General features: G+C 40.2%; 1 protein-coding gene across 1 annotated transcript in view; it reads right to left on the bottom strand.

Annotated features, from left to right (window-relative positions):
• LOC143984073 (matrix metalloproteinase-20-like) overlaps positions 1-13,438 on the bottom strand; it is a 155,093-nt gene extending 141,655 nt beyond the window's left edge. Inside the window, exon 1 of the mRNA XM_077484382.1 lies at positions 13,313-13,438. Within this exon, the coding sequence (XP_077340508.1) occupies positions 13,313-13,438 (126 nt within the window). The remainder of the gene's footprint in view (positions 1-13,312) is intronic.
• Between the last annotated feature and the right edge of the window lie 2,732 nt (positions 13,439-16,170).

Here is a 16,170-nt window from a genome sequence, read left to right as displayed (position 1 = left end):
AGGTCGCGGCGAGGCAAGTCGTGTCGCCTCGCATCGCCCCCTGTGTGAACCGAGCCTAAATCTATCTCTTATTTTGTAGACGCTATAACTTTTGAGTAAATCAATCAATATACATTTATTGTGATTTTTTTTACCAAAACTATGTAGAAGAATACATATTGGCCTAAACTGAGGAAAAAATTTAGTTTTTTTGAAAAAGAAATGTGGGATATTTATTATAGCAAAAAAGTAAAAGATATTGCGGTTGATTTACCAAAGGCACATCCACTCTGCACTACAGACAGACCAAGTACACTTCCAAGTGCACCGAAAGTGCACTTGGGAGTGCAGTCGCTGTAGATCTGAGGGGAAGATCTTAAATGAGGGGAAGCTCTGCTGGTTTTATCATCCAATCATGTGCAAGCTAAAATTCTGTTTTTCCTTACATGTCCCCCTCAGATCTACAACAACTGTACTTCCAAATGCACTTTTAGTGCACTTTCAAGTGCACTTGCAGTGCACTTGTAGTGAAAAGTGGATTTGCTTTTAGTAAATAACCCCCATTGTGTTTTTTTTTTCAAAATTGTCGCTCTTCTTTTGTTTATAGCGCAAAAAATAAAAACTGCAGAGGTGTTTAAATACAACCAAAAGAATGCTCTATTTGTGGGAAAAAAAGGACGTCAATTTTGTTTGGGTACAGCGCTGCACAACCACGCAATTGTCAGTTAAAGCCATGCAGTGCCGTATCACAAAAAATGGCCTGGTCATTGAGCAGCCAAATCTGAAGTGGTTAAAATGAATGCTGATTGAATGCTCTTGACTTAATTAAATATTATTATGTTGCACACCTCCATCTCTCTCTCTCTCTATATTATATTATATATATATATATATATATATATGCACAAGATCCCTCTCAAACTGATTTTTTTCTTTATATAAACTTTCACATAAACCATCATTGACACCTGTAGAGCATCGTTTTTACATGGAGAAATGGGAAACTATGGATACTATGCCTCCAGCTTTGTGGGCTAAAATTTGGGCACTAGCAGCTAAATCTGCCCTTGTGTGATTTTAGATCACTTTAAAGGGTTTGTTACCCTAACATTTCATATTACGGATATGTGCCTGCTCAGGGGTCAAGTCCTGGGGAAAAAAGTGTGGAAACTCCCACCCGAGATCCATTCCCCCACCAAAAAAAAAAAAATTATGCGCTCATATGCACGAATGCTTCAAAAGTGGTATTTTTCATCCAATTTTCATATTCTGCAGGGCTCCAACACACACTCGCTGCTATTCCAACCCTTCACATATTTCCACATAAACTTCCCTCCTGGCATTAAACTTTGCCAGGTATTGTGCTCAGCTTTCCACCCCAAACTAATGTTCCTCCTTCAGCTCACCTCTCTCCCTGCATGTCCTGTGAGCAGAATAGCTGATCTACCCATCAGCTAGACCTAGACCTGATCTACCCGTCAGCTAGCTGTGATTGACAGGTAGATCAAAGGAAACTGTCATGGGGCCCCCTACTGGCAATGCCTGAACGGTCAGGTGTGCGGCACTTACTATTGTTCCCGTTAGCAGTCGTGTCCTGCAAGACTTTGAGGTATGCGAGCTGTGTGGCAGGTGCTACACCAGCAGCTGCCAACACAGCTCGCATACCTCAAAGTCTTGCAGGACACGGCTGCTAACGGGAACTGAGTTTCCTGTTGTGGAAAAAGTACAGGAGCTCCGTTCCCATGCATTCCCGCAGGACTTGAGCCCTGCTGTACCATGTACTTGTATGAGAAAGTATCCTGTGTGTTCTCTTTGTATTGCTCCTTTATGTGTAATCATTGGTGTTCCTGCCAGTCCTTCTGCCTTCCTATTAAAAACTGAGCACACTAAGCAGGAAAGCTCACCGTGGTCAGTTCTCTAGCTAAGGGAATATATATTTTTTTTATATCTATACAGACATGCTTTGCCTTTCATTTCTATTTTAAACTGAATGGGTTGTTTAACAAGTTGATCTTTTACAATCACATCAACAAATATGGCACTACTGAGATAGCTCACCCTAGGGCTATCTGAACTACCCCCACCCCTTCTCTTCTGATAGTCCTCTTTCCCTACATATACAGTATCACAATTTGAATACATTTCCTCTTTTTCTGGCGTATACCCTCCAGGCCTTTGTTTTTCAATGGTTCACTAGTTCCATCGTGCTATTTCCTTTTCAGTTTTGGAATTTTAGGTATTTTATGGTAACTTTTGGAAGCTTTCCACATGTTAGGCCTCATGTACACTGCTGCTGGTAAACGGATTTTTAGGAGCAGTTGGGAGTTTTTTTCAACTGCCCCTGAACTTTCCTCTGTTATCTCATCTGTCCATGTACACAGGGTTGTTTACAGTTGTTTCTAGGCAGTTGAGTTTAGAGGCATTTTTTGGAACGCAAAAAAATGCATTTAGAAGCTGAATTTACAGGCATTTCAAGTGTCAAAGGCTTCTAAATGCTTATAAACATGGCTAAATGTTTCACTTGTAGGAGTTTTTCATTTTTGGCTATTTAATTATTATTTTTTTAACACACTTGCAAACGCGGCAAAACGCCACTCAACGATGCAGGTAAATGCAGCAAAACTGAGGTTTTAAACATGGGTTGCTATCTGTCAAGTTAAATTGTTCAGGAGAGTTTGTAAAAATGCCCCATGTACTTTCACACTGAGGCACTTTACAGGCACTACAGCACTTAAAAAAGCACCTGCATAGCGCCTCTCCTGTCTCTCCAGTGTGAAAGCCCGAGTGCTTTCACACTGGAGCGGTGCACTTGCAGGACGGTAAAATAAGTTCTGCAAGCCACATCTTTGCAGTGCTGTAGGAGCTATGACTAAGCACTGTTAAGTGTGAAATGCGTCAGCTTGCGTATCCATTGGACTTTTTACTAATAACTTCCTATTTTTTTCCTTTGGGGCAGCGCTGGCAAAGTGCCACTGCAGCAGCACTTTACAGACAGTTTTAACCCTTTTTCAGCCACTAGCAGGGGTTAAAAGCGCCCCATTAGCGGCTGAATAGTGCCGCTAAAATGATAGTAAAGCACTGCTAAAAATAGTGACGCTTTACCGCCGACACCCGTCCCAGTCTTAAAGTAACCTAACTGCTTCACGTTCCCCTCCATCACAATAGATTTCAGGATTTTAGATTAGAAATTCCAATAGTACTTGACCAAAAACAAAAAATTCAAATTTGATTCTTATTTAAAAACAACTATTACTTGAATCAAAAACCACATGATATCCTATAAATAAATAACAATATAGTATATTTTTGGAATAAATTTATATATAAAGAATATCTACTGATTACAATTTTTCTTCGGAATGTATACTGGTGCCTCTAAAATCCCAAAGTCCCCACCCATTCTTGTTGTAATATATACAGTGGGGCAAAAAAGTATTTAGACAGCTGCCAATTGTGCAAGTTTTCCCACTTAAAAAGATGAGAGAGGCCTGTAATTGTCATCATAGGTATACCTCAACTATGAGAGACAAAATGTGGAAACAAATCCAGACAATCACATTGATTTTTGAAAGATATTATTATCAAATTATGGTGGAAAATAAGTATTTGGTCACCTACAAACAAGCAAGATTTCTGGCTCTCACAGACCTGTATCTTCTTCTTTAAGAGGCTCCTCTGTCCTCCACTCATTACCTGTATTAATGGCACCCGTTTGAACTTGTTATCAGTATAAAAGACACCTGTCCACAACCTCAAATAGTCACACTTCAAACACCACTATGGTAAAGACCAAAGAGTTGTCGAAAGACACCAGAAACAAAATTGTAGAGCTGCACCAGGCTGGGAAGACTCTGCAATAGGCAAGCAGCTTGGTGTGAAGAAATCAACTGTGGGAGCAATAATTATAAAATGGAAGACATACAAGACCACTGATAAACTCCCTCGATCAGGGGCTCCATGCAAGATCTCACCCCGTGGGGTCAAAATGATCAGGAGAAGGGTGAGCTAAAATCCCAGGGCCACACAGGGCGACCTTGTGAATGACCTGCAGAGAGCTGGAATGCTCACAGAATATGAGGTATTGAACATATAGATGTTTTGACATATCTTTTTAGAGCCAAAAAAAAACCCTCTGAAGAAGACTATGACCGAATAAGTTGAAACGCATTGGGATGTTCGTGTGGATATAATTTTTGTAATGTACTGTCAATTGATAGTTGTACTGTGTAATAAGTGACAGCTGTAATGGAACATGATTGTATACACCTGTAGCCAGAATTAATATTTTAAATCCTATTTCCATTCTTGTACTAATTTTGTCCAATAAAGATTTTACAATATTATAAAGTATATAAACTTTCTTGATTAGAATACCTAGCTGCTTAAAAAAAAACCTGGGGGAATCCTTCCATTTTTTATTTAATATTTTATTTTTTGAAGCTGCTTATCTAGCTCTGCAGTTATGATATTCACAAATGTATCCATGTGATATGATTTGATAATATCTGATTAAGCTACAGTGTGTAACAGTAACATTGATAGTCATTCTCTTTAACATGTCTTACATTCTCTATTTTGTATTGAACATGTTCATTTCTTGTTTAATTCCCTATAACTACTTGCTTGGATTTTGTAATCTTGATATTATTATGAAAAAAACTCCAATAACAAAGAAAGAGAGAGGAAATTCACGCAATTGTAGTGGAAGTGTTTGAAATACTGTAAGTAATGCAATCTGGGTTGGATGTTAATTTTGAGTATATTGTTGTGGCTAAACCATGTGAAGGAATATCTATTCCACTTAACAAGGTCATGTTGAAATTTTGGGAATGTGGTGAAAAGTTCAGGGCAAAGATTTTGGCCAGCCAGAATATGGTTGCCTAAGTATTTTATGTGAGATGGGACACCACTTAAAAGGACCGTTATGTGTTAGGTTGCCTATCAAATTGGACGTGAAGATAATTCCCATGGCCTCAAATTTGCTAGTTGATCTTAATGTTGACAATGAGCCATAGCATTTGAATTCTGCGATCAAGTTTGGGAAAGTTGTAATTGGCTAGGTGACAAAGAATATCAGTTTCATCCTGAAGAAGTCACCACCATTTTTTTGGGGGGGAGGGGATCTAATTATTATGAGAAATGGTTTCAAGGCCAATATTAAAATTAGAGGGGTGAGTGGCATCACTGGCAGGTGCCATGTCTGATATTAAATGGTTCTAAAAAAGCCTTAGCTGTGGGTTGGAAATAGGTAGCATTTGTGTATTTGGGGACCTAGGCTTATGTAGGATAAAGTGCCATTAATTAATTGCCATTTTACCCTGTTGAATGCTTTCTCCACATCCATAGACAGGAAGACAATTGGGATTTGTTTTTGTAATGACATCATGAATTAAGTATAGGACACTGAGAGTGTTGTCTCTGACTTCTTATCCTGGGACAAATCTGGCTAGATCATTACCAACTGTTGGTGAAAATCCTAGTAAAAATCTTTAAGTTGACATTAAGCAATGAGATTGGTCTATAGTTTGTGATATCCAGAGGGTCTTTGCCTTTAGGATGACTGCTATGTGTGCCCTTAAAGTGTCTTTTGGGGTGAGTAACACCTTACAAGGTGTTATATGTTCCAGGCTTCAGTCATGGTGGAATCTCGGGAACAAATTTAGTTGTTGGTAACTAGAGTGTCTTTTTTTAAATAATGTCTAGAAGTGGGATTCTTTACTAATTACCACAAAAGGTGTGATAAAGCAAAGAGACATGCCTGTGGTGATGTGTTCTGACTCTATTTTTCTATAGTCAATGTATGCTCCTCAACTCTGGAATGCCTAAAGTAAGAATGGTCAGTAAATTGTTTTATATCATCTTGAATAGCACAAGTAAAGATTAAAGTGGTCAATGTGACTCTCTTCAAACAATAAAAAGGGCCTCTCAATTCATAATCTTTTCTCTAAGATATACATTTCTTAGAGAAAAGATTATGAATTGAGAGGCCCTTTTTATTGTTTGAAGAGAGTCACGTTTTAGATTTAGAAATTTTCCTAATTAATTACTTCACTTAATTCTCAGGTATGTGTTTTTTTGCTTCAAACAAATTATAATTTTATTGTTGTTTCTAGGGAAGGCACTGTATCTAAATGATGCTATGTTCTCCATGGGAAAGAGCAACCGTGTACACAACAACTTGACATGCTGAAAAACAATAACATTTTAAATCTAACCAGGGAATGTGATTTATGAACCAAGATATTATGTGGGCACATCAATATATACAATGCCTTGAAAGCGTATTCATACCCCTTAAAATTTTCCACATTTTATCATGTTACAACCAAAAAGTTAAATGTACTTTATTGGAATTTTATGTATATATAACAACACAAAGTGGCACATAATTGTGTCAGTGGAAGGAAAATGATAAATGTTTTTCCAAACTTTTTACAAATATTTGAAAAGTGTGGTGTACATTTGTATTCAGCCCCTTTGACTCTGATACCCCTAACTAACATCTAGTGGAACCAATTGCCTTCAGAAGTCACCTAATTAGTAAATAGAGTCCACCTGTGTGTAACTTATTCTCAGTATAAATACAGCTGTTCTCTGAAGCCCTCAGAGGTTTCTTTAGAGAACCTTAGCGAACAAACAGCATCAGGGAGGCCAAGGAACACACCGGACAGGTCAGGGATAAAATTGTGGAGAAGTTTAAAGCATGGTTAGGCTATAAAAAAATATCCCAAGCTTTGAACATCTCACGGAGCACTGTTCAATCCATCATCTGAAAATGGAAAGAGTATAGCACAACTGCAAACCTACCAAGACATGGCTGCCCACCTAAACTGACAGGCTGGGCAAGGAGAGCATTAATCAGAGAAGCAGCCAAGAGGCCCGTGGTAACTCTGGAGGAGCAGTAGAGATCCACAGCTTAGGTGGGAGAATCTGTCCACAGGACAACTTTTAGCCCTTGTACACACGGTCGGAGAATCCGTCGGAATGTGTCCTATCGGACCTTGTTGTCGGATAATCCGACTGTGTGTGGTATGCATCGGAATGATTCCGTCGGACCCAATTTTCCAACTTGTTGGAAATATTTTCTGACCAACTGGTTCGATCAGACATACTCTGATCATGTGTAGAGAATTTTGATCGGACCAAGTGCCACGCATGCTCAGATCAAATTCCTACATCAAAGCTATTGGCTACTAGCCTGAACGTAGTCCCATCGTAACGAAATTACGTCATCACGTTCTGAATGATCAGATTTTTCGACAACTTAGTCCGACCGTGTGTATGCAACAGTTTCGGACAAGAACCGATGGGCAAAATTCGACGGACAAAATCCGATGGATTTGGTTGTCGAAATCTCCGACCGTGTGTACAGTCATGCACTACACAAATCTGGCCTTTATGGAAGAGTGGCAAGAAAAAAGCCATTGTTGAAAGAAAGCCATAAGAAGTGCCATTTGTAGTTTGTGAAAAGCCATGTGGGGGACACAGCAAGCATGTGGAAGGTGCTCTGATCAGATGAGAGCAAAATTTAATTTTTTTTGGCCTAAAAGCAAAATGCTATGTGTGGCAGAAAACGATCACTGCACAACACCCTGAACACACCTGTGAAACATGGTGGTGGCAACATCATGTTGTGGGGATGCTTTTCTTCAGCATGGACAGGGAAGCTAGTCAGAATTAATAGGAAGCTGGATGGAGCCAAATACAGGGCAATATTAGAAGAAAACCTGTTATAGTCTGCAAAAGACTTGAGCCTGGGGCAAAGGTTCACCTTCCAGCAAGACAACAACCCCAACCATACAGCCAGAGCTATAATGGAATGGTTTTGATCAAAGCATATTCATGTGTTAGAATAGACCAGTCAAAGTCCAGACCTAAATCCAATTGAGAATCTGTGGCAAGACTTCAAAATTGCTGTTTACAGATGCTCTCCATTTAATCTGAGAGAGATTGAGCTATTTTGCAAAGAAGACTGGGCAAAAATGTCACTGTAGATGTGCAAAGCTGGTAGAGACATCCCCAAAAAGACTTGCAGCTGTAATTGCAGCGAAGTATTGTCTCCGGGAGCTGAATACAAATGCTAGCCACACTTGTAAGATATTTATAAAAAAAAAAAAAATTAAAAAACATTTATCATTTTCCTTCCACTTCACAATTATGTGCCACTTTGTGTTGGTCTACCACATAACATCCCAATAAAATACTTATGTTTTTGGTTGTAATATGACAAAATGTGGAAAATTTCAAGGGGTATGAATACTTTTCAAGGAACTGTGTGTGTATATCTATATCTATAGCTATATTATTGTTGAATATAGATTGCATTTATATATGTGAGATGGTCACAATTTCATAGAATAAATGAAGTTAAGTATGGCGCTAAAGATTTACGCCACAAAATCTCCATGAATAATGATGTACCAATCCAGGAACCTAAAACAAACGACCACATGGAGTAACAAAAACCTGGGAGTGAAAAGGTTCATATCCAACCATCATTATGAGAGAGAGAGGGGGAGGAAGGACACAAAAGTACAACCCAATAAAACAGGGATAGTATCTAGACAAACAGGACACTGATGTATACACAGTCGTAAAGGCCTTCCACAGTACATAGCGATTTTCCCCAGGCAAAAAACAAAAAACAGAAGCCAAAACTCCTGGCAGTTTCTGTTTCAAACACCTAGAAAAATATGGACTTCAGTCATCAAGAAAGATTACGCCTTGGTGTTAATATGCCCCTCATGCCAGCAATCTTGACTCTTTAAAGCGGAGGTCCACCCTAAAGTGGACCTCCGCTCATTGGAACCCCCCCCCCCCTCCGGCGCCACAATTGGCACCTTTCAGGGGGGAGGGGGGTGCAGATACCTGTACAGTACAGGTATTCTGCACCCACTGCCGGGATAGCTCTCTGCGGAAAGGGGCATAGATTACGCCCCTTTCCGCAAGTGCCCGCCCCTTTCCGCAAGTGCCCCGCTGCCTGCTGGGAAACACACAGATCCCAGAGGCAGCGGGGACCGTCCTTATTGCGCAGCGCGATTCGTGCATGCGCAGTAGGGAACCGGGAAATGAAGCCGAAAAGCTCCATTTCCTGATTCCCATACCCAAGATGGCGGCGGCCACACCCGACAGGCGATCTAGAGATCGGCTTCGGGTGCCGACATCGCGGGCGCGCTGGACAGGTAAGTGTCACTATTTTAAAAGTCAGCAGCTGCAGTATTTGTAGCTGCTGGCTTTTAAAAAAAAAAAAAAACGCGGAGTCCCGGCGGACTCCCGCTTTAAAAGAGGTTAGCTTGCTGTGTTTGTCTCTTCTCCGCTGAACACTTTGTTCCTTCTACAGTCACTTTTGTATTTACTGTGTCCTGTAAGTATGTGGGTAGGTATGTGGGTGCTTTCTTAGGTTGAAAAAAGCACATGGGCACCTGGCATTCCAAACTTCATGTCTCCAATGCTTAACATCCTTCTACAAGCTTAACCTCTCAAGAGACCATAGATCATGATCGGCAGAGTTGGAGTTGTTTCTGATATGAATTAATAATATTACATTTATTTTTAATTAATTCATATTTATTTTTTGTGTTCCAGGGACAAGATCACTTACATTTTTTCAAGTGTGTGGATGGATTTGAAATCCTATGTTTTTACAGCTATACGTGGCTCGATATAAAGATTTGACATCAAGTAATTTAATTGTTAAGCAGCTTAGATCAAACAAAGAGCAAGGTAAACTTTGAAGATAGGACAGAAAGAGCAAAAAGACACAATAAGGCCCCTTTCACACAGGATGGATGCGTAATGATCCTCCCCATGAACATCCACTTGCTCAGCGGGGACCGCTCCGTTTATCCCAGCTCAGCCGGCGGATGACAGGGCGGTCCCATGCTACTGTCCAAGGGTCCCCCCTGTGCTCCTTCATCCATTGTGGGGGCACAGGAGGTATGTTACTGGTGAGATTCCCAGGTGAAAACGGAGGGAAAAAAAGAGAACTAATGCGATCTGCATTGCAAAAAACATTCAGTGGAGCCCAGAGGAGACATACAGGGTCTTTTAGACCCTGCATATCTCACTAAAGAGAATCTGTCACCTAAAAAACATCACATAGGGCACTTTTTGCCCCTATGTGATGAAAAAGAATCGAAGTTAAAAAAAAATTTTTTTTTTTTTGGAAAAACAAATTGGTAACACTCAAGCACATAAAATCCCCACCAAAAAAATACTGAGCCCCCCCCCCCCCCTCACCTCCACATATACATGTGTGAAAACGTTGATTGCCATAAACATGTTACATATCACTGTGCACACCATCGTGAGAGCAATAATTCTAGCACAAGAGTTCCTCCTCCTTAACACTAAACTGATACCTATAGGGGGCTTTTAGGGGGCTTATTGGGGGCTTTTGGACTGCCCGCCGTCGTTATACGCCACTACTTTGAAGAAGAATATCGTTATGGCAGCAGCTAGTTGCCATAACTTGCCATATCCTCTTCTTCACTGGGTGGCCCGCTTCAAGATAAAAATGGTCTCTGCAGCGGATTTGCCACAAGATCACTTTTATCGGTGGCGGGAGGGGGGTCCCTCTCCCGCCGCTCTCCGGTGCCCTCCGCCGCTTACCGAAGCCACCTGCAGGCAATCGTGTCTGCTCCCTAGCTTGTTATGGAGATGAGTGAGGGGAAGATTGCCCCCACCTGTCTCCATATCATTTCTGGGCGTAAGTGATGTCAAAATGTCACTTTCGCCCCTAGCTCTTAAAGGGATTTTTTTTTCAAATGTCATTTAACCACTTGAGACCCGCACTACGTCTATTGACGTCATGGGGTTTCGCTGGTTATATCTAAATGATGCCTGTGTCCACAGACATCATTCAGATATTGCAGTTTTCAGCCGGCAATTCCCTACACCATAAGAACGATCATAGCGGCTGTTCTGCCGCTTGATCGTTCTTACGGGCGGCGGGAGGGGACGCCCCCCCTCCCGCCGCCCTCCGGTGCTTCTACCGACTCACCGTTTCCATCGGTGAGTCGGTCACAGGATCCGCCGGCCCCAGCATGTGATCATAGAGATTTCCGGCGGACTAGATTGTCCCCGGAGTCTCTATGATCGTTCGGAGGCCGGGCGCGATGTTATGACATCACGCCCGGCCTCGGTATTCAAATTAACAGCGCCGATCTGGCTAGGAAGCCATGATCATTTTTTTTATTTATTTTTTTTTTTTTTTTATTCTTCCCAGCCTAGAGGTGAGATATGGGGTCTTATTGACCCCATATTTCACTGTAAATAGGTCCGATCGTGCCATATTCCTATTACAATATTCCTATTGTAATAGGAATAAAAGTCATCAATTTTTTTTTTTTTAAATGTAAAACTAAAAAAATAAAAATAAAATTAACAATAAAAAAAAAAAAGCGCCCCTGTCCCCGTGAGCTCGCACACAGAAGCGAACGCATACGTAAGTCCCGCCCACATATGAAAACGGTGTTCAAACCACACATGTGAGGTATCGCCGCGAACGTTAGAGCGAGAGCAATAATTCTAGCCCTAGACCTCCTCTGTAACCCAAAACATTTAACCAGTAAAAAATTTAAAGCGTCGCCTATGGGGATTTTTAAATACCAAAGTTTGGCGCCATTCCACGAGCGCGTGCAATTTTGAAGCGTGACATGTTGGGTATTTATTTACTCAGCGTATCCTCCTCTTTCACATTATGCAAAAAAATTGGGCTAACTTTACTGTTTTTTTTTTTTAAGCATGAAACAGTTTTTTTTCTGAAAAAAACGCGTTCGAAAAATTGCTGCGCAAATACCGTGCGAGATAAAAAGTTGCAATGACCGCCATTGTATTCTCTAGGGTCTTTGCTAAAAAAAACATATATAATGTTTGGGGGTTCTATGTAATTTTCTAGCAAAAAAATTAGGAATTTTACATGTAGGAGAGAAATGTCAGAATTGGCCTGGGTCTGAAGTGGTTAATTGCATTTTAGTGCATTTTAGTGTAAATATGAAATCTGAGCTCTTTTTGACCCCACATCTCATATTTAAGAGATCCTGTCATGCTTTTTTTCTATTACAAGGGATGTTTACATTCCTTCTAATAGAAATAAAAGTGACACTTTTTTTTTTTTTAAGAACAGTGTAAACATGTAAAATAAATAAGAATCTTATTTTTTTTTAATAAGCAAATGTGAGAAGCGAGCGCAAATGGTGAGTAGCGTTCCGCATATGAAAATGGTGTTCAAATCACACATGTGAGGTATAACCGCGATCGTTAGAGCAAGAGCAATAATTCTAGTCCTAGACCTCCTCTGTAACTCAAAACATGCAACCTGTAGAATTTTTTTAAACAACGCATATTGAGATTTTTAAGGGTAAAAGTTTGTCACCATTCCACGAGTGGGTGCAACATTGAAGTGTGACATATTGGGTATCAGTTTACTCTGCATAACATCATCTTTCACAATATAAAAAAAAATGGGCTAACTTTACTGTTGTCTTATTTTTTAATTCAAAAATTTGAATTTCGAAATGTGAAAAAGTGCACTTGTAAGACCGCTGCGCAAATACGGTGTGACAAAAAGTATTTCAACGGACACTATTTTATTCTCTAGGGTGTTAGAACCCCCAAACATTATATATATATATATATATATATATATATATATATATATATATATATATATATATAAAATATTTTTTTTTTTCTAAGTAACTTTCAACAAAAACTTGTAAACAACAAGTTTGAAAAATAGGCCCGGTTCTTAACTGGTTAAAGCGTCACCTATAGAAAATAAACTGAAGTTTGTTGCCATTTCATGGGCACACACAAATTTTATATTTGGCATGTTGGGTATCTATTTACTGGGCACAACCTCATCTTTTATATATCATCAAAAAATTGGGTAATTTATTGCATTTTGTTGCCCTAAAATTTTAGCCCTTTGCGATAATCTCGTGTGACGTAAAAAATTTGAACTAACAATATTTTATTCTCTAGGGTGTCTGCTTTCAGAAAATATATAATGTTTGGGGATTTTGCATCTTCAGGGTTAAAACGATTTTTTAATCATGTGTGCAAAAAACGCAAAAACGGCTCTGGCAGCGAAAAGGTTAAAGCAGAAGTATGGCATTGATAAGGTGATGATGCTTTATAAATGCCCCCCTTTTAAGTGTAGTCATATTTTAACAGGTTAATTTTTAGCATTAATATGTGTTTATTATCTTCAGTGACAGAGACTGCATTACTGATTTCGGAAACTGTATATTAAAGCTGTTGTAAATATATAACTTTTTTTTTTTTTTTTATATCAAATGTTATACTTAGTTTGTTAGCTAGAACCAACCTTTGCAGTATACATGTCCTTCCAGTTTGTGGTTCTTGGAAAGGCGTAGAGAGCAGGAGCAGCTGATGATAAAGTCCATGAAGTGAACCAGGAACATAACATCCAGATTATGTTATACCTCTTCATATCCGTTCCTCAGGCTGGGAAAGGTCACTTTGCTGTGGTCTTGAAAAAAAAAGTGCATCTTTTATACTGCAGATATGTTTATGAAGATGCAGCCAGGATGATTCATGTCTGATAGCGCACACTAATTACAAAGCTGCAGATTCTAAAACTGAAGTAAAACAATAATTGCAGCAGGGAAAATAATAATGTGTTCAGAGATGGAGGTCTTAATTTATTATGCCTGGAGAATAGCATTGCATGTGCCTAGGCATGCCCATTTAGGTCTCAGCAACACACAAGCAAGATTTTAACAATATTTCATGAATCAGAACAGTAGGATTTGGGGTTATAAAGACTTGATAGTAAGAGGCACCTGCTGCATACTCCTGCAATTCCCTATTAATTGTTGAGGTTGGTCATCATGGCAAAGGATTAGTAGGTAGATATAAAGGCAGGCCATAACTCTGCTTTTCATCATGCGGTTTGCATAGAAGAACATTCTGAGTTCTAGGGCTCACAGGGAGATTGAGAATCTATATTTGTAAAGTATGTTTCAACATTGCATTTATGCTGCCATTTCGGGATGATTTTAGTACTAATAGGTTTCCTTCACAACAAACCTGCTGTGTCTGTATACTTATGTATACTTATGTAGCACCCTCTATAAGTGTACAGTAGGGTAGAGTGCATAGTTTGTTGGTGTCAGTAAATCAGCCTGGCTGAGAGCCAGGCTGGGCTGAATCTGGGTCAGGGTGAGTGACTCAGGAAGGCTGGAATGACTCATCAGGCAGAATCTCTGTTACCTCCCCCTACTTGATGGAACTTTTGAGAAACTTCCAGAAGAATGGGAGGGAGGTTAGGAGGAGCTGCCTGGAATATTGATGAGGGCCCCAACCAATCTCAGGCCAAATAGGCTGATGGAAATGGAAGGGACATATTAAATACTGTGGGTCAGTCCAGCAGGGGCAGAGGAGTTTGGGTGGAGGATTGGAGATGGAGTGCTGAGGAGGCTGTCAGAGGCACTTGAGTGTAGACACCTAGTCTGGGGGGGGGGGGGGAGAAGAAAGAGGAGAAGAAGAAGAAGAACAAGAGGAAGAGGAAGAAGAACAAGAGGAAAAGGAAGAAGAAGAAGAAGATGATGATTTATGGAGGCCTAGCTGGTGGCTAGGCCTGTATGTTTCATTCTGGGCTGGGAGTGGCTCAGGGCAGGGCTGGGTGACTCACAATTAGCATCACGGAGACCTCCCTCTTCTTTCCAGAAGATTGTGGAAAGGGAGGAGGAGAGGTGGAGCTGTCTGGGGTATTTTAAGGAGCCTTGACCAAATCCCCAACTTGGATTTGTGGGGGACAGGCCTCCTTAAATTTCCATGGTCAGCCAAGCTGGGGAGGAGTTGTCGGATGAAAGAGATGGAGTAAGAGTGCTGAGGCTGTCAGGGCCTACAGGGAGATGCCCAGTCTGGAGGGGGGATACGTTGGGCCCGGGCTCGGGTGCAGCCAGGAGAAGAGAACAGATCATGGAACAGAGGCACATGAGAGCAAGGAGACGACAGCGGGAGAGGGCACTGCTAAGAGATTCCAGGGAGGACAACTGGTCACAGCCAGGAGGGCTGGTGGGTGAGGCATAGGCGGGAGGATTGGGTAGGAACACCTGAGAGAACTGGGAGTTTGCAGTTTGAGATGGGTGCAGAACCAGAAGAGTGGACTGTGGAAAAAGGGGCAGTGGAAAGAGGCGGCTGCAGCCAAGAGGGCTGGCAGGGTCTTAGGAGGGTTTACTGCGATCAGTAGCTGAGTTGAGGACAGTTAGCACTGGAACTATTTCTACTGTCTGCAAAAGGTAATTCATTGAGGGCTGGCTGGGGCTGGGAATTTGCAGAAAGTGAAGAGTGTTTGCTAAATATTAGTAACAATTTTCCTTTTTCTTTCATGAGTATTTTTGTTTACTTTTTTTTTTGTGAATTGACTTTTAACTAGTTTTATGCAGTAAATTCGGCATAAGCCTAAATTGAATTAAATTTCCATGTTGCATGAGATATTTGGATACATGACCCAAATTTCACATGCAATATCTTTTAGGGAATTATTCCCTATGATTTATAAACTACACATATATGAACACATACATAGAAAAAATATTTAGGGTAACATACACTGTAACTCCAGGTATATCTAAAAAAAAATAAAAAAAAACAACAAATGTTGGCTAACTACTAATATATACAGTATTAGATAAAACTGGAATATATAGATGTAATTGTCTAGATTTCATCTTTCTGTAGTCCTCGGTAAAGCCCTTCAGACTGAGAGGTAAATTGGCAGTGGTATGAGACAATTAGGGTTTTGCTCTTTTGCACAGTAGTGTGGTTGTTTTATAGCGAAAAGAAGTTTTTTGGGACTTTATATGAAGCAAGAGCTTGTTAGGCCCTTGCCTCCATCCCTATCATTATTAAAAAGAGGCAAGTGGGAAGAAGTGGGACTTTATATGAAGCACATGGGAGCAGATAAATGTGTTGTATATATTGAAAAATACATTTATTGGTTCATAATTTTATATCATTTCATATCAATTTTTTTGCACATTATTTTATATTAACCACTTTCAGACCGGACCATTTTGCTGGTAAATGACCAGAGGTCTTTTTACAATTTGGCACTGCGCTGCTTTAACTGGTAATTGCGCGGTCATGCAATATTGTACCCAAACAAAATTTGCGTCCTTTTCTTCCCACAAATAGAGCTTTCTTTTGATGGTATTT

Source organism: Lithobates pipiens, unplaced genomic scaffold, assembly GCF_037356315.1.
Source record: "Lithobates pipiens isolate NorthernLeopardFrog02 unplaced genomic scaffold, aLitPip1_a1.2 Scaffold_16, whole genome shotgun sequence".
NCBI classification, from domain to species: Eukaryota; Metazoa; Chordata; class Amphibia; order Anura; family Ranidae; genus Lithobates; species Lithobates pipiens.
This window is presented reverse-complemented; position numbering and strand designations above follow the sequence as displayed.